Source organism: Rhineura floridana, chromosome 11 (genome assembly GCF_030035675.1).
Source record: "Rhineura floridana isolate rRhiFlo1 chromosome 11, rRhiFlo1.hap2, whole genome shotgun sequence".
Classification (NCBI taxonomy): Eukaryota; Metazoa; Chordata; class Lepidosauria; order Squamata; family Rhineuridae; genus Rhineura; species Rhineura floridana.
Genome location: NC_084490.1, coordinates 59,755,783 through 59,775,367, shown reverse-complemented (window position 1 = coordinate 59,775,367; position 19,585 = coordinate 59,755,783). Strand labels below are relative to the sequence as shown.

The 19,585-nt window shown below is 43.4% G+C and overlaps 1 protein-coding gene across 3 annotated transcripts; it reads left to right on the top strand.

The window, feature by feature from the left end:
* Positions 1-560: 560 nt before the first annotated feature.
* Positions 561-19,025, top strand: EREG (epiregulin). 3 transcript variants are annotated; one of them, XM_061589847.1, is made up of 5 exons: positions 561-748; positions 12,464-12,550; positions 14,273-14,396; positions 17,052-17,210; positions 18,537-19,025. In XM_061589847.1, exons 1-5 carry the CDS (start codon positions 700-702, stop codon positions 18,628-18,630), a joined length of 513 nt encoding a protein of 170 aa, XP_061445831.1. In that variant the 5' UTR covers positions 561-699; the 3' UTR covers positions 18,631-19,025. The 3 variants fall into 3 exon arrangements, with proteins under 3 accessions (XP_061445831.1, XP_061445829.1, XP_061445832.1); XM_061589845.1 differs by lacking the exon at positions 561-748 and adding an exon at positions 8,067-8,304; XM_061589848.1 differs by lacking the exon at positions 561-748 and adding an exon at positions 10,626-10,833.
* Positions 19,026-19,585: the final 560 nt, after the last annotated feature.

The following is a 19,585-nucleotide window of genomic DNA, read 5'->3' as shown; positions in this document are numbered from 1 at the left end:
TGCTGTGTCAAGAGCTATGATTCATTGGCAGTGGGGAAAATGCACACTGCGGGCACTTCGAGACATGTTTGCATCAATCTTTCACATGTGGCAAGGCTGGCAGTGAAACAGGTTTGGGGGCCAAATCGCCTCTGAAGCCAAGTCAGATGCCGGCTATGGCCCCAACTTCACATAGGAAGCCCACCGCAGACTCAGACGCAGCCTCCATCGCGTCTGCTTCCAAACAAATGCCCTGGGAAGCGGGAAGATAGACTGCTTCTGAATGTAGAGGCTCTGCTTCGCTCTCGGGGCTCATAAGCGTTGAAAGGACCCCGTGAATTTCGTCTAAGACACCTCATTTAAAAAAAAATCATCTTGGAGAGCTCCCTCTGTGGCAAGGCAGGTGAAGAGAGAAGCACCCGCCCACCAGCCAGCCAGGTAGGAGAATGCACGCTCTCCCTCCCCCGCGCCCCGATTTCATCACCAGGGAAATTTTAGGCACTTTGCATGACAATGAGCTCGGCTCAGCTTCCGCTGCGCTCTGGCTTCCGCCCCCACCTGGAGAAAGTATAAAATCCGAGGGAGCGCCTGCCCGCGAGAAAAAAGACGAAGTCTCTCTTAGGACGGGCACAGAGGTACCGGCCCCGCGCTTCGCCTTGATCTCCGGTTAGCCGTTCGCCCTGTCTGGCTTTCGACGCAGTCCCTAGAAGATTGAGCAGAATGGCCCGCTGGAGCTCCCACACCATCGGAGGCCCCCTTCTATTCCTGGGTAAGTCGGATAGCTCCTTCCCCTCCAACCTTCCGCCGTTGCGCTGTTCACCAAAGAGAGGGCTGCTTCCCTCGCTGGGGCGGGCGCGCCGTCGGATCTCTCTCTGCTGCCGGTCGAGGGATCTGGCGTCGCTGCTGCTGGACTAGTCCCCTCTGCCGCCCCCTCTTTCACTGACAGGAGGGAGACTGAGCGCGAAATGTAACCTAGCCGGGAAGCGACAAGTCCCTGCTTGCTGGCGCTTTCCCGTCACCTCGCCATCCCTTCCAGGCTCGCAGCAAGGCGCCTCTTTTCCGCCTTGGCCTTTGACAGCTGTAAGCAGGCAGCTGCCGTGCCATCGGTGACGTTTTCCTTCTCTAAGCCCGGCAAAAGAGCGAGGGGGGGGGAGAAGAAGCGTTCGTCTTTTGAATTTTTGTCTGCATTCCATTTTTGTAAAGCTCACAAATCCCGGCAAGAGGAAACGCAATCTGCGTCGCTTCTTTGACCAGAGTAGTGGATGGGGGACGGTGGCGGTTGTTCGACGGCTGCGTGTGTGTTTGTATGTGGCTGAAGAACTAAATCAAAGGGAGGTTGGCCAGAGAAAGACGTTGCTGGCCAGACCAGAGGCGCAGTGCAGGGACCACCCCAGGCAGATTCTGGGTTCTCGACCAGTAAGCGGAGGTGCGAGAGGCTCACAGACTGGGACCAAAGGGACATAAACCTCCTGTGCAACCCCACTGAAATGAAGGGCGGAGTGGGGGTGGGACTCTTCAGGTCAGAGTTACAGGATCCCTGGATGTTCAATAATTGTGATTGTGGTGTTAGAAAATCAGTGATGTTCTCCTGCAACAGCTGTCCATTTCCATGGGGCATGCACAGGAGAACTTCCCAATGGATTATGCCCCTGTTATTTATATTATATTATGGTGTGTGTGTGTGTAGGTGCCATTTTCTGGCTCTGGCATGAAATGCCTTGGCCTGTTCCTGTCCAAGTGCAGAGAGACGCAAAGAGTTTCAACCTGTTCTGTAACATGCAGGGATGCACTTCAGTATGGGTTGCATTAGCTTCAGTGGAACTACAACTTGTTTAAATCTTAGGAGCTCGGGGGTCCATTTGACCGGTTGTGTTACTGAGGGTGGTATTTAATGCTAATCCTGCTCAGAGTTGAACCATTGAAGTGAATAGACACAGCTAACAGGTTCATTCATTTCAATGGGTCTACTCTGAGTAGAATGTAGTTGAAGACAACCCAAAATGTTCATGGTGATGATGATTTCAATGCCACCATCAACAAAAAGTCCTCTGAGCCATTTCTTAAATCATATAATACGAGATAGACCTAAAATAAACAGCAAAACACCTATTAAAACGGTATTAACACAGCCAGCATAAGATCAAGATAAAACCAGCACACCACCAGTATGAAATCATTATTCAAAAAACAGCACAGGGAAATTATTTGTGCCAAAGAGCTAAAAAGCATTGAAAAGTCTGGGAAAATAAGACACCTTCACCTACTAGCGCTGAAAAGACCACAGTATAGATGCCAGGGTAGGGCATTCCACAACTGGGATGCCACCACCAAAAAGGCCTGTTCCCTAGTGACTGCCCATCTCACCTCATTTGACAGAGACATCTGGAGAAGGGCCTCTAATGAAGATATTGAAGTCTGGGTAGGTATATATGGGAAGAGATGATGTTTTGGGTAATCTGGCCCCAAGGCTTCTAGGACTTTAATGATTAATACCAGTCCTTTGAACTGGAGTTGAAAATGGACCGGAAGCCAGTGGAGACAAGAAGGCACTGGCAGGATGCAACACCTACCTGCCCCCATTAACATTCTTGCTGCCCTGTTTTGAACCAGCTGAAGTTACCAGACTATTGCAGTCATCCAAGCTGTAGGTTACAGACCATGGATAACTGTCGCAAAATATTGATGCTCGTTCAAGGCCCTCCAAGCCACCAAGGCTAGCTGTCCCTCAAGTGACAATGCTGGATCTAAGGGATTGCAGCCTGGATTATTCCCAGTGGGTCTACCCCTGAAGTAAGGAAGAGGTATCTGTTTAAAGGATGATGGGGCAGAACCTTGCTGTCAGGCACAGGAGAGAGAGTTCTGGAGTGCCTGCTGCGCAGGATTCTACTCCGTGGATTCTGACAGCTAGACAAAGCTCATGTTCATGTTCAGACAAATTTTCTATTCATGGAGACAGCAGTGGGAAACCCCTGGCCTTCAGTGTTGGATTACAGCTCCTGTCACCTCTGAACATTGACCATGCTGGCCCGGGCTGATGAGAGTTGGAGTCCAACAACATTTGCAGGGCTACAGTATCTGCCTTCAGTGCTAAACCCAGACTGTAATATTTCTTTAGATTTTAAGCCTGTGCTGCACCGTGATTCTGTTCCAAATACAGTATCACATTTGCTGAGGTCATGCAGTTTCTTAGTCTTGCTCCTGCCAGAAGCATTCGGTCCAAAGCTACAAGACCTTTGTAAGCTTTATCATGATTATTGTGTCAATCTTTGACAAACCTGTGTGAACATGTGACAAAGGTAGCATGCGTTTCCTAGGAACAAAACAATGAATAAAATAAATTCAACCAATAAAAAGCATACTAATTGGTTGGATTTATTTAAGGAAATCAGAGTTTACACAGCTTTCAAAAGGCAAGAAGTATGCTTTAGAAAGCATACGGTTACAAAAAGAGGTAATCTGAAAGCTCATGTAGCAGCAGTGCTTAACAATCAAACAAAAAACACTACTTCAACCATAGGAAAAAGACCAAATAAATATGGCGAAGAAAATCAGACTCAATTACAAATAGAAAATCATATATTGGGCTCAATCTTAAATTACACCCAGGAGGGAGTGAGGCTTAACTGAATCCTGACCTAGGTTATTCCAGAATAAACAGTTAATTTCTCAAGAAAAAAAGGGGGAGGGGAGAGTCTGCTTCCTGCATCTGAATTCTCTCTCTACCATCTTGCAACTGAACTCACATTATCTTCCCTGAAAGTTTGAGAGTGTGCAGAAGGTCAAATTCTGCCTCAACTGAACATTCACACATTCCATTCCCGAATCTGTCTATACTTGCAGTAACAATTACGTATTTGGTTAAGCACTGATACACATGAATTCCCGTGTAGGCATTTAATACATGAGTCCTCCTTGCACAGTTCGCATCCATTTGAATGTGGCATGTGCAAGAAAACGTACTGCTGGACTGTGCCCATAGTAATTAGCTCAGGTTGGTAGTATGTCTGTTACAACGGATAGTTTATGTGAGGAGGTTTGACTAGTATGTAGTAAGGACCCTAGGAGAGGCAGAAAGTGTCTGCACCTTGTGCAAAGACTTAGTTTACACACACACACACACACACACACACACACACACACACACACACACACACACACACACACACACACACACACACACACACACACACACACACACACACACACACACACACACACACACACACACACACACACACACACACACACACACACACACACACACACACACACACACACACACACACACACACACACACACACACACACACACACACACACACACACACACACACACACACACACACACACACACACACACACACACACACACACACACACACACACAGCCATAGGAGGATTTATGCAACTGAGGACCAGTCAAAGACCTCACAGCCTGCTTATGATGGAAGGCAGGTTTTCCATCATCAGAGTAACCCCCATAGTAATGAAGGGCTCTCCCCACCTTTTCCCCCATAAAAGTGAATGGCAACCATTATCTCATGTGGGAGAAAATGAAGAGATGCTCTCAGGGTCACCATTGAGGTGGGGTTTAGACCTGCCTGCTCCCTGCCCTTTGATGGACCCATCCACTGTGAGTCTAGGCAGCCTCTCCTTGAAGCTTTTTGTTGCTGGCCACGCTAGAAAGTTGGAAACAGGCTTTTAGATAAAGGTGTTCCCAACATTTGTCTGGAGCAGCTATGAAGCTAACAGATTTATTGTGGCCTGAGATTTTTTGGTCCTTTGCTTTGGAAGCTCTAGTCCAATTTTGTAATCCAACTGCAGTTTGATGTCATATAAAATGGGGAAGTTGCGGCGCTTCTGGGAGTTGTGGTGATGTGTCAGGAACAGAAATCTCATAGAAAGGCCTACACCTTTTCCCCTTTTTTGCAAGGGACATGTTAATTGAGTTGTTCAGTGGCTTAAGAGTTGCCCAGAGTTGCATTGTCAGTCATCCTTTGCCTAGTGATTCTGAGCTTTTCACAAGGAAAGAGCCGCACAATTGCACCTCCTAATTACTGGGTAGGTGTTTCTTCACTTGCCAAGCCCATTTCAACAGGAGCTGCTCAGTTTCTGTTTTTTTACATCAAGCCAGGTCGTTCCGTATCACCTTGCATTCTAGCCATTATACAGCAAACTTCTGAGCCAAGACAGGCGGAAAGGAGGGGAATCCAAGGGTGCTACTGTACATGTTGTGCATTAGCTGCTATGAATATTCTTGGCACTCTTCGGCCCTAAGACCGATGGTCATATACACCTGAAAGGAATGTAGGTTGTTATGTTTGGCATCTGCTCGTGCAACAAGTTCTCTTGAGTGAGGCTGGGAGAGTTTCTGGCCAACTGAAACCTATTTGCTGGCTGCTATTCCCAAACAGCTTCAGCCATCATGCATTTTCTGAAGCCAACCACTGAAGCCAAGGAGACTTAGGCAGGGATTGCCAGCAATCTTTTGGTGTCTATGGGCCCATTTGCAAACTAGAGAAACTTGTCATCAGTGCCATCCACACACCACGACCAAGCACACATCACAACTTATTCAATTGGCTACAGTAGAATATTTCTTTCAAGACTAATTTCAGGGGAGGGTAGTGGGGGAGGAGATCGTGCAGGCACCAAGGAAGGCCTCTGTAGCACATGTGTGCCCACGGGCACCACAGTGGTGACCGCTGGGCTAATGCATTATAACTGCAAGCATGCTGTCGGGGTCACAAAGAAAAGGAGGCGTGAAAGACCAACTTGCATTCTCTTTTAAGTTTTGCACGGTGTGGGAGTCTCTCTCCTGTCCCTTGAAAGCCATTGCAAATCTGACTTCAGTGAGTTAAGAATAAATGGTATTTTTTTTTAAAAAAAGTGAACCTAGCTCCATGAGCACAGCAGTCCCTCTCCCCCAAATATTTTCCTTGAAATAGCAACCTCTCCCCCCATGCCCATATGCCATGTGGCAAATTAAAGGGAATTTTCAAAGTGGATTGTGAATGGCATAGAACAAGATGAGATGGGGAATCAGCTGTTCAAAGGAAAAAAGTGTCAGAGTCCCTTGGGTGAGGGCCAGCAACCAGCTCTTTGGATTGCTACCACAATTAATGAACTAACAGCACAATCCTAACCATGTCTGCTCTGAAGTAAGTCGTATTGAATTCAATGGGGCTTACTTCCAGGTAACTGGGACTAGGATTGCAGCTTTCTTTTAATCATTTACCAAACTGACAGCTGTAGCCGTTTTTGTTGGAGTTGCAACCAGAATTGTGCTTCACATCAGCGATGATGCAAGTTAATTATGTGACACCAGTAATCCGGCTACTGTCCTACAGCCAGTTACTCCAGAATAGGATAGGAAGGATCTGTCCGTTAGGGTTCTCTTAGTTTCGCATTGCTTTTTCCGTCTGAAATTCAGTTTTCCACATTTCTGCTGCATTTTGCTTTTTAAAAAAATTCTCATGAAAATTCTTCAGCATTTTAGTATGAATTTCTCCCACTAAACACACCTCTGTATGCCATTTTGACTCACGTACACATCCTTGCAAGCAATTTCTCCTAATATAATGCATTTTGTACATTATTTCCACAAATGTATCCATTTTTATGCACGCTTTCCCCTAATATATGTATGTTTGTAAAAATTATTTGATTGGAAAACTGCATCAGAAAATCCAGACAAGTGCAACTTTCAAAGGATGGCTGTGTTTCAGTTCTTGCATTGTTTTAAAAAGTGAAAATTGGATAGCTTTGGCTTGAAATGTCAGCCAAAGTAAATTTCTCCCCATCCCCACTTCAGAGTAGTCTTACTGACTTTGTTCAAATGTATTTGGGTAAAACTCTCATCACAAATACAGTCCTACCTACCCATCCCTTATAAGTGACCAAAAGTTGGTTGGGAAAGAGCTCCAGTGCTGTATCTTCTTTACGGATCCTTTTCATACTCTTCAGAGGAGGAAATCTACATCTACCATAACGAGGTGTATGCACTCTAATGGTCACTGTTGAGTACAAGTGGGGCTGGCAACAAAATCTTGCCATGTGCAGTGCTTCTCTTCAGGATTCCACCTAGCCAACCACACCGTCTTCCAGGATACTCCATCCCATTACCCCTCCCCCCAGTTTTCCATTACCCCAGCACATCAGAAATTCAGCATTCTGTGGCCGCTCAGTCATCATTGGGCTGTTTTCCGGGGGGGACTGCCCCCTTAGGTTTTTGTCCCCATATTTTTCTTTTGTTCTTCTGCAAACCTTGAGATTCTTCCTAGCACCCTGATGCTTCCCTTGTGCTTTTCTGTGATCCTGTTTGACTGCAGTCTTGTTGGCATTCAGCAGCTGAGTTTCTTAGTAAAAATGGAAATGGACTGCCTTCAGGTCGATCCCGACTTATGGCTATCCTATAAATAGGGTTTTCATGGTGAGAGGTATTCAGAGGAGGTTTATCATTGCCGCCCTCTGAGGCTAGTCCTCCCCAACTGGCTAGGGCCTGCTCAGCTTGCCACAGCTGCACAGGTGGCAGGGCACGTAACCCCTAAGCAGAGCTTGGAAAAGTTACTTTTTTGAACTACAACTCCCATCAGCCCCAGCCAGCATGGTCACTGGATTGGGCTGATGGGGGTTGTAGTTCAACAAAGTAACTTTTCCAAGCTCTGCCCCTGAGCCACTCACTGTGGGGGTGATCTTTAGCTGGCCCTCAACACCCAGGAGACACGAGCGGGGATTTAAACTCACAGACTCTGGACTCCCAGCCAGGCTCTCCTCCCCACGTTAGTAGAAGGACTGAATTACTATTCACCTATCCCTTGTGGTAGGTGATCAGGCTTGGTCATGGATCCAATCCATTATGGACGTCTGTTGTCACAATTACTACTCAAAAGCTTCTGTGGAGCTTAGTCACACTCACTCATGCCAACAGAAGAAAGTTGTCTATGTGCAGCCATTAGGCTAAGAGTCTGTGCCGTATTAGCCTTGTGACATTGGAATCTTGGATGCTGACTGTTTGAGGTCATGCTCTGTCCAGTAACATTACAACTTCTCAAAGAACAAAGATCTTAGCAACCTGTGAAGGACTGCCAGGGACTGCCCCACTGCCCCCTTGGCTTCCCTCCTGCATGGATGCAGGATCAGGTCCTCGGTCAACAGAGCTTGCTTGTGAATTACGGCTGGGAGATAAGCCAAAGAAGGAACAGCTGGAAAGAGACCCAGCTGTTGACAGTGAGCCTTCAGAGTCCCATATACACCAAGGAGAAAGGAAAGGGGGGGCTGACTGGAGCTTTAGTGGTGCCAAAGCAAGACAGAAAAAAGGGGCAGGTAGGTTACAGGGTGCTGGGTGAGGTCCCCATGAACTGGGGGGAGATATTTACTGGGGGAGATGTGGGTGTGCTGCAATTTCCTGTCCCTAATAAACAAGAAGAGGCCAAGCAATCCTGTGGTTGTGGCTCTTTGGGTGCTGGAAGAGGGGGATTGGGGCCATGGACACTGGACTTTTGGATGTTCCCCTGCCCATAGAAGCCCAATGCAACCAAAACGTCATTGGGCAACTTCTTTGGGGAAAGGGAAAGTCATTAGGTGGGATTAAAACCTGATACAGGTTCCATAGAAGGAAGAGCCGTATGCTGTAAGTTACGGTCAGATATCTGGCTAAGAAGAAATCTCAAAATTTAGAGTGCCCAAGGAACAGAAAATTGAGAGACAGAGAAGCTGAATGAAAGGGACAAAGAAAGCAATGGAGTAAGATGCAGCAGCATAAAGGAAGAACAGGCAAAGAAAGGAGAAGTTTTGAGGACTATGAATAAAGGCAACTAAGTGACCCAGGTATAAACCTTAAGAGGGCTTCTGTGTCTTTAAGAGATGGCTGGGGAACCTGTGTCTGTCCAGTTGCTGCTGGACTCCAGCTACCATCACCTCTGGTCATTGGCTGTGCTAGTTGGTGCTGATAGGAGCTGGAGTCCAACAGCATCTGGAGGACTACAAGCTCCCCATCTCTGATTTAAGAGTAGCACAGAAGGGAGTTTGCTGTCATCTGGCAAACCTAAGAGGCCAGTGAGAGATAAGAGGCAATGGGGTGGGCTGAAGCTGAGTACACACCATACCTTTAAAGCACATGTGAAGAACATCCCCTCTCTTGCAAAGAATCCTGGGAAGTGTAGTTTATCCCTCACAGAGCTATAATTCCTAGCACCCTGAGCAAACTACATTTCCCAGGATTCTTGGTGAGGGAGATGGCATGTGCTTTGAATATGTTTTAAAGGTATCATACACGCAGCCTGAATCTCATGTTGATTTGAACTAAGCAGTCAATTCTTTGCCTGCAGGCAGGCTTCTGTTGTTTTAGTGCCGTCTCTCTCCAAGACCTTGAGTTTGACTGGAATGGAAAGTCATTTCCACTGTGCACCCCTTTTTAGTAGCATATTTTTCTTTAATCCAGTTGCAACAGAGGAACAGGCCTTGCAGTACAGGCAGATAGCTTGCAATGCAGAGCAATGCTAACTTTCCTGTAAAGCAGGAATATGTATTGCACACTAACATTCCACTGGCACAGCAATAACAATAACCATAACATTCCAGTAAGGCAATAATAAGTAGGCAGCATCTCGCTTTTAAAGGATAAGATAACAGTATTTGTTTAATGATCCAAGTAGTAGTATTAATGCAAACATAACCCCACCTTCTTCACTCTTGGCTAATCCATTTGATGCACTTGAGAGCAAAGAGAGACACGGGCGTGTTAAAGTCCCAAATGGGTAATGATTAAAGGAATGGCTATGGCTTCTGCTCTGCAACACAGATACTTTATCCGTACCTGGGTTCTCCTTTGCCCCCTCATTGACGTCACTGGAACTTAAATGGGAAGCAGTGTGGATTGTTAGGAAGATGGCTTTAGTTTGGAGTTAGGAAACATACAAGGAGAATGCAAAAAAGTGTTTCCATCAAGACTTGGGTCTGGGTCCCTGTCCCCACCCCGGAGCATTATTAGGCCCCAGGTCTTTTGAGCCAGGACCAGGATCTCCTCCCTCTCTCCCTCTGTTTTTTACTTTGCTTACAAGTAGTGTAAAGTGTGGTATTGGTGAGACTCCAGCCACCTGCCCAGAGCCAAATGATGAACATTTATGACTTAAATCCTCACATAAGAGCTCAGAAGCAGATTAAGCCCTAAATACAAGTTTAAGACCTGACAGCAGGAGCCAGAATTTGTTCCCCTCACTCTGAAAGTCAGCCTAAATTTGCATCTTTACATATAGATTGCATATTTTATGTAGATCTGTGTCAGGAGCCTGTGCTCCAAGTCTAAACATTTGTACCACCCCATCTGTCTGCATTAGAATCTTCCCCCTAAGGATTGTGCCACACTGCATTCACTTGCAGGATACCTTATTTGTGCCAGTAATAATTAGCTTCCACAGAAGTTATTGTTTGTATTTTGTGGTGGCTGTTTCATTCCATTGCAGGGTGGTGGCTAATCTTGAATCAGCAAAAAGCATTCCAGCTGCTGAGTCATTGTTTTCGGCAATTACCTGAATTCCCTTAATGAATGAAGATCCCCATTCATTTAATAGCAAGAGCAGTCGCTGCCTTTGCTTCACTTTTCAACCTCCATATAATCTTTCTAAGTCCTATGTGATTTTGAATCATGCAGGTGTTTACTCACAGTTAAAACAATATTTAATGTGCAGCTCATGCAATCTTTACAAATACAAACAAACTTTTTATTTCATAATAGCTAATTGGAAGATATATGTACGATCTTCTTTGATACAGATAGAGTAGCTCAATCACATTACAGGAACTTAATTGGACTGATGTGGAAATTCTTAGAATGGATTAATGATGGCTCTAAAGGTATGTTGCAGTCCCACTGGACTTATTTTGCTGTAGATCTGTTCTTAAGGTTGCATTGAAGCATGACTTCTTCCACTCTAGATATGCAGAAGAACCCAGACCTGGGTAAAAGCAAGAAAAGGTGTATTTTCAACCCATGTTTTGATTTCTGGATTAATTCCTGTTAGGGCCTCTCTGGGGGAATGGATGAGATTGATCAAATACATTCTACTACCATAAATCCCATTATATCTAATTGGCATTAATTGTGTTCATGTTAAAATCAGTTATGTATGTTTTTCAAGGATCAGTGGTGGTTCATACTTTACATGGCAAGGGTGTCCAAGCACCTGTGTATAAATGCAGCAAGCATGAGTGAAGTGAAAATGCATGTTTGTAAACCAGTGAGGAGGTGCAATGAACATGCACCAAATTATCCCGATTGGCTGTAGCTCTCTAGGGCACGCCTACTATGTAAGGGAAGAGCCATAGCTCAGCGGTAGCACATCTGCTTTGCGTGAAGGAGGTCCCAGCTTCAATCCCTGGCATCTCCAGGTAGGGCTCCTGCCTGAAACCCTGGACAGCCACTGGCAGTCACTGTAGACAATACTCAACTAGATGGACCAATGGTCTGACTCAGTGGAAGACAGCTTTCTATGTTTCTGTGTGATGACAAAAAACAAACCCAAAAAAACCAACCAGGACTAGTCCTATTATTAGGCTGAGGCAGCAAATTTTTACTTTTTAATTTAGTGTTGTATTTTTACTCCCAGATTGAGGTGCCCATGGTGTTTTCCGGTCAAAATAATTTAGGCACAATGCACCTTGACCAGGACCATGTGTGGTTGGGGGGGGGGGGGAGAATGCAATTGCTATACTGTCTCGGGCAGCAAAATGTCTTGGGCTGGACCTGGAAAAAGCCTGACATTTCTGTTTTGCACTTTCACTACACGCACAGTAGGGAGGGGTGAGAAATTGGATTCATTCTCATTTCAAGCTGAATCTATCAAATCTGCTCTTTCCAAAACAGTATGAGAACCAAAACAAAGCCCCATACTTAGAAATTTGCACTTATTCGAATTCTGCGATGCAGTTCATCAACCAAAAATGTTTACAAAAATGCATACAGTAGGGGAAAGTGTGCATAAGAACAGATATATGAGTGAAAATAACATGCAAAAATGCACTACATGATGAAAAATTGCCTGCAAAAAATGTGTTTATTTCATGCTAAAACACTGGAGAATTTTCATGAGGATTTTTTATTTAAAAAAATTGCAAATTGCTGCAAAAATGTGGGAAACGGAATTTAAGATTGGAAAAATGAAAAACTAGAAGAACTGAAACTGGCAGATCTTTCCATCCCCCCCCCCCACACACACACTGCAAGCAACACACACACACACACTGCAAGCAACATAAGGAGTGAGTCAGCTCTCAATCAAGTCTGGATGCAGTTCTGGCATTTCAAGGGCAGGCAGGAACGGTATTGTCACAGGTTAAAGGAACATCTCGTTGTGCCACCTTTTCCAGCTGAAGCAGGATGAACACTAACAGGGCAAAATGACTGGATTTTTTTTTTTAATGTGGGAAAGAATTCAAGAAGCCCTCCAGTGTCTTTATTTCAACTTGTCACACTTTTTCTCTTCAGGCTTTCACCTATTTCAGAGTGTTCTTGGTACAACAGTGATCCCATTATGCGGAACAAATGAAACTGACAACTGTACAACTGCTCTGGGTGAGTGTGATTCGCTGATGCTTAATAAAACATTGAAAACATTATCAGAATGCCCCCAGGCTTCTGTCTCTGCTGGTTTGGCTAGAAGGAATGCCTAGCTTCAGAGCATGTCACTGTATTTGCAATGCATCCCTTCTTACAGCTGACTCTCATGGCTTTCCATTCCTCTGTCTCCATCCTGCCAAAATTTAGATTCTGCATTCTGTGGGATAGGGATTCTCCACCAAAGTTATTTTGTAATGTGCCCTATACATTGACTATACCATATACAATCAATAATATTTTAACCATAAATATAATTAACTCTCTCCACCCATCTGCAAAAGAGGTTGCAAATTTTCATATTGCACAAAACATATGAACATTCTGTGAGCATTTATGTCCTATTTTATGGGTGGGATGGTAGATGCAATCCACATAAATTACACTGAGCCAAGAAAATCCTGTCTCTAAATGACATGATGTTGTGATATAGTCATACCAAAACTTTGAACACCTTGCATGATCCATGTCTTGAAATGAAAGTGTATTTAAAAGTGTTTATATTCATAGTAAATACGTATCTGAAAATGTCCTTTTCATAAATCAGTATGGTTTTCCTTTGTATATGGGCTTCAATATTCCCAATGGGGAAAAACTCTTTTGGATTTTTAAGGTTATATCCTGGAAACTGGATATCCTGAAACCCTTGGCTTCTTAGGTTATTATGCATTGCATTTTTAACTTGGCCTTCTTCCAAGGAGCAGAGGATAGCACCCATTCTTGTTATGTGCCTCCAAGTCGATTATGACTTGTGGCGACCCTATGAATCAGTGACCTCCAAGAGCATCTGTCATGAACCACCCTGTTCAGGTCTTGTAAGTTTAGGTCTGTGACTTCCTTTATGGAATCAATCCATCTCTTGTTTGGTCTTCCTCTTTTTCTACTCCCTTCTGTTTTTCCAGCATTATGGTCCTTTCTAGTGAATCATGTCTTCTCATTATGTGTCCAAAGTATGATAGCCTCAGTTTCATCATTTTAGCTTCTAGTTTTAGTTCTGGTTTAATTTGTTCTTACAGTCAATTATTTGTCTTTTTCGCAGTCCATGATATGCGCAAAGCTCCCCTCCAACACCACATTTCAAACGAGTTGATTTTTCTCTTATCTGCTTTTTTCACTGTCCAACTTTCACATCCATGCATAGAGATCGGGAATATCACGGTCTGAATGATCCTGACTTTAGTGTTCAGTGATGCATCTTTGCATTTGAGGACTTTTTCTAGTTCTCTCATAGCTGCCGTCCCCAGTCCTAGTCCCCCTAATTTATCTTCACAACAATTCTGGGAAGTAGGTTAGACCAAGAGAAAAGGTCATTCGGTGAGTTTCCTGGCTGAGCCTGGCCCTCCCCAGTTCTAATCCAACAGGCTATATCCACCGCACCATCAATGCCTTTCTTCCAATTCATGTATGTAAAAGAAAAGTTCATCCTTAGCTTTAAAAATAAAATGACCATGAACAGTGATAAGGAAGGACAAAACAAGAATCCCAGAAGCTATCTGAAAACAAGTCAGACCACTGGTCTGTCTAGCTCAGTATTGTCTTCACTGACAGGCAGTAGCTCTCCGGGGTTTCAGACATGGGAATGCTGGGGATTTCATCTGGGACCTCCTGCATGCAAGGCAGATGCACTGACCTATGACCTTCAAATGTAGTAACACTGTTTTTCCTATTTATTTATGATAGTTCGAACACAACACAGTCCACGTGTGGCTCAAGTTGAGATCACAAGTTGCAGGTCTGAAATGCAAAACTACTGCTTTAATGGGCAGTGCATATACCTTGTCAGCTTGAATGCGCACCACTGCAGGTAAGGAAAATGCTGTGGAATAATATATTATCATTGCATAACCTGACCATCTTTTTTTCTTTCCTTTTTTTAAATTGGCCCTGCTCCTGTGCCTTTAGCAGTAGGCTGCCTTTCAGAAATTAAGGAGGTTCACCTTCATCCCAAGCAAGGTTTCCTCACCTTAATTTCTGTCTGTCATGTTGCTGTTCAGACCACAACAGCCAGGCCAAAGTTGGGATCTTCAGGTTCTGTGTTGGTATTGATCTTTCTCTTTGTGGAGCGAATACAGACAAACAACTTCCCACCTGGGAAATGTGCCCATTTCACAGCAGACTGGCAAAGTGCAGCAATACAGATGACTGTGGCTGGCACTGAACTATTCCATGGTTGCTATTGCTCCATCCCTGATTACTAACTAGACTTAATCCTGCATGCATTGTTTCAGTGTTTGGACACTTGTCTCCTCCTTTATTTGCACAAGCAGGTCATTAATCTGTTTTAATTACTGGCTTTTTAAAATGAATATTGTACCGCTTTAAGCCTGTAAAGCACTCTATTGATCTTCAGGGTGTAAAATGAATGTTATATTAGGTGTTTTTTTTAAAAAAAAAAACCGTAACTTTTTACATATGCACATCACAGCAACAAAATATTTAAGATGAAAAAACAACCAATGTTAACTTTGAACCTTAAAATCAGATTTAATCACATAACTACGCCCCACCCAGCCCTTTCATCTTGCAACATGCAGAGAAGCACAACTTAAGAGTTATTATGACTACAGTTTCTTCTGGAAACAAAAACAAAAGTCCTTTACAGCACACCAATATTAAAAAGTGCCTTGTGAAAACTGGAAGCGTTTTAAATCTTTTAAAATTCATAAACAGCACTTAGAATAGAAATCTGAACATAAGATCTGAAATCTGTGGAGATAAAGCCAGGAATAACACAAGCCATTCCTTCAAAGGCTCCTCTAGCCACGAAACTCCTAGCTCAGAGAAATAGCTTCTCCATTCAATGTCACCTGCCACAGATTATGAATACAGTAACAAAAATTACCAAATGGTAAATGTGGAGAAGCTTCACTACTTGATAAGGTCTCCAACTTTATCACACACTAGAACATGTGCCCAGGGGGCGGGCTGGATTGTAACACGTTTGTATTAATGCAGATGACCAAACAATCACGCAGCAACAATTTCACCTTACTCTTGTGTAGGGATGGAGGACAAATTTAATTCAGTTTCCATTTAAAGCCAAAAAATAGCCATCCTTAGAAACTCACACTTATCTGAATTTTGTGATGCAGGTCTCCAACCAATTTTACACAAATGCATCTATTAGGGGTAAACGTGTGTAAAAATGACTATAATGGCGAAACATTACAAAATGCATTATATTAAGAGAAATTGCTTGCAAAAATGTGTGCCTTAGTCAAAACCGCATACAAAAATGTGTTTGTTATGAGAAACCTGCAATAAAATGGAGAAGATTTTTCATGAGGTTTTTTTTTTAAAAAAACCACAAACTGCCACAGAAATGCAGAGAACTGAATTTAAGATTGGAAACATAAGAAACAGAGAGAACCGAAATTGTCAGATCTTTCCATCACTAGTATTATATAAGGTTGCTCTGCCAGTCTGTTTGATTTTAAATCAGAATTAAGCATATGCTAAGCTTTCCAAGTGAAAACAGTGGGATTTTGAAGTGCTCAGTGTTGCTGGAATGTGTACCAGATAGCACAAAGCAAGTGAAAGAAAACGGCTGAAATCCAAAGGCCTACTTCAAAGTGCCCGTGGCTTTCCTTCAGCCCAGGAGCGTCCTTAGGTCCCTTCCCTTTGAACATCAGATACTGATGCCATGTCACAACCAGTTTAGAAACTCCACCCACTTTCAAAACTGGTTTGCCCCATACGGTATTGGTGGTGGTGCTGGTGGTGAGCTACTGTTTGGAAAGCACAAGGCTTACTCGATGTGATGGACTAGATACGTTGGTTAGGATCCAAAGATAAATGCATCCAAAATATGATGTGCAAAAAAAACAACACACCCTTACAGGAACCTGCAAAAATGCTCACTGTGTTCCACACAATTGCAAAAGCCTTGCTGAACATCTGAATCTGAAGTCTGGCCCTTCACAAATAACACAGTCATATTTCTGGGACATGCAGCCCAGCAATATCTAAATGAAAGATTTAATTTGTATTTCTTTACAAATAAAAGAAAATATAATTAGCATAGAGCAAGGATAGGGAACCTGTGCTCCACCAGAAGTTGTTGGACTACAATTCCCGTCATCCTTGTCCACTGGCCTTGCTGGCTGGGGCTGGTGGGAGCTGGGGTCCAACAACATCTGGAGGGCCACAGGTTTCCCTAGCATAAAGAAATACAAGTAAAACATGTTTCAACTTAATTGTCATGCTGTCCCTCAAAGATTCCAGGGAGTTATCATTTGCTAAGGACACAGAGATTCCTGTTAGAGATCCCTAGCCTCTTTTCACAGAACTACAGTCCTCAGGGTTCCCTGTGGAGAAAGAATGGCCATAAACTAGTGTAAGTCGGTAAAGATACAACCAGTGTAGCTTTCTCTATTCCAGTGCTTTTCCAGCTTTCAGCTCGTTTGTTAACAGAAATAGGCAACTTGACTAATATTAACCTTCTCCTCCTTCACCCTAGGTGTCATAAAGGCTATTTTGGTGACAGATGCAGCCATTCCACTTTGGATTCAAAGCTGGTCATACAGCCTCTGAGCAATGAATATTTGGCACTCACTATTATTTTGGTTATGTTGTTCTTCATTGCAATTTTAGTTGCAAGCTACTACTTCTACAGATGGTGAGTTCCCCATGTCCCTCTGTTTCTGCTTTTATATTATAGGTATTCCAGAGCCATAGATACACAAATAATTCAGAAAACAGACATTACATTATGTTTGCAGGTCTGCTAGGGCATTTCACGTGATATTTATAGATGTACACTAATGGTGTCCTCCAGATGTTGTGGCTGCAACTCCCATCATTCCTGGCCATTGGCCATGCTAGCAGGGGCTAATGTGAGTTGTAGTTTACAATATCTGGAGGGCACCATATTGGCTACTCCTGGTGAACATCAAAGAAATCTTAAAGGTGAATGCAGCAAACATGTAATAGGTACACTAATTAGGCTGGAAATTGCCGGGATTGACACTAGCTTCTTGTGGGGTGTATACATCATTACAAACCTGGGCTCCTTCTGGGAGAAAGGGCAGGATATCAATTTAATGAATAAATAATTAAAACCTAGGTTTGTTGCTCTTTAAGGAGTATAGTGTCCCTTAGTGAAAACATAAACCAAAAGCCTGTGAAGATCTCCTCTTTTGAAACCTAACCAGCTCTGCAGTTGAACTTAAAGGTTCAAAAAGGCATTTCATCTTCTTGTCCTGGAACTCAGTTCTGTCAGTCCTCCTCCACTTTTGTGCCCTTAACAGGAGTATGACCTGTAGAAAACAAGTAGGTGAAACCTTTCCTGGTTGAATATAAGATTATAGGGAAAAGTTCAACCTCTGCATGTCAAGATGCTTAAAGGGACTGAAGTAAAGGCAGTTTTTTAAAATAAAGCCCTGTGTGGAGAGTTACAACTGCTGTCTGCCGTAATATTTCTCCCGAGGATGTTTATGATGTTTTCCCCATTTGAATTTCTCACCAGATTTTGGGAGTCCAAATGACCTTATCTTGTTTGTAGAATGACACTGTTCGGTTAGCAGTCTCCCATTCTTTTGTATTTGATTCCTGGACTTGGTTCAGTGCATAATTTGTCACATCTGTTTTTAAAACATGTTATTAAAGCATGTGAATTCATATGTGCATTGATTAAAATGCTGCAAAAAAGAAATCTCTATACAACTGTATATTATCAATGCGTGTTGATAACTGGGGGGAAGAAGGAAAGGGAGTGTTGTGCTAAAAACAGCAGCAACCATTGCATGCTCCAGTGCCAAAGATAACATGGGAAATTCTTCAACTTAAACTACAGGGCAAGTGGAATGGGACACTGGGCAGAACTACCTTGAAGGAAAATGCCATGAAGGAACAGCAATTTCAATGGACTCCATGGTGGATCCTGTTGCCGATACTGTGTTTGACATTCTTCTAATGATGCTCCTTCTCCCTTTAATCTTCACAGGTACCAGAACAAGAAGGGGAGACTTGCTGCAAGCAGGAACTACAGAGAAGTTGCTACAGAGACTAAAAAAGACAACAAGTTGCTTCACGTGTGAATTCCAGGATTTCTAGAAGCCATTTATTTAATATTATTAAATATTTTATTAATAGTATTTATGTGCGAAGCAAAATAATTTCAAAATGATGCTGATCAGAGTACATGTACAGGTCAAAAGGGCTATTTTTTATAAACAATATTTTTATTTGTATTTTATATTTTATCTTATTTCTGTGCAATGTTTGATAACATAATGCTGTGATGTCTTCCATTCCTGTATGTGAAAATAAATATATATGAATATGCATATATGTATAATATCCACATAAAAGAATGCAATCTTCTCACTGCTTGTACTTGATGCACTTTTGAAATACATGGTTTTGTATTTTGTTCACTTGAAGAAACTCAGTACATGTATGAGGATTAAATCTTCCCATCCTTTCTAATCAATGTATCCAGTGTTTTTGCGCTTTGTCAGGAAACTCTGGGGTTTTGTGAAAGTGTACCTGGCTTCTCAATCAATGGCAGAGAAGGGTCCCTGAAAGACACCTTGCTCACTGTGTTTGACCTTCCCCTTCAATGGGGAAGATAGATCATTTGTTTTTGATGCAACAAGTTCTTAGGTTCAATTCTTGGCATCTCCAGGTACAGCTAGGAAAGACCCTGCCTGAAACCTTACAGAAGTGCTGCCAGTCAGTGAAGACAATAATGACCTAGATGGGCCAAGGGTATTTGGCAGTCTCCTATGAGGGTGAACGCACTCTCAGCTCACATTGGATAACAGTAAAGCCCTTCAGGCTTGGCTAGGGTGAGGAACCTCAGGTCTGGGGGCTGAACATGCCCCTAAAAGCCTCTATATCTGGCTCTTGAAACTCTCTCCCAACCACACCCCTCACTGGCTTTGCTTCACGCCCTCCTTGACTCATTTTTTGCCTGCCTGGAATGTGTCCGTGAACTCTGATAATGCCTTTTGCTTGTCTGGATTGAGGACAGAAAGGGGTGTGGGAGTG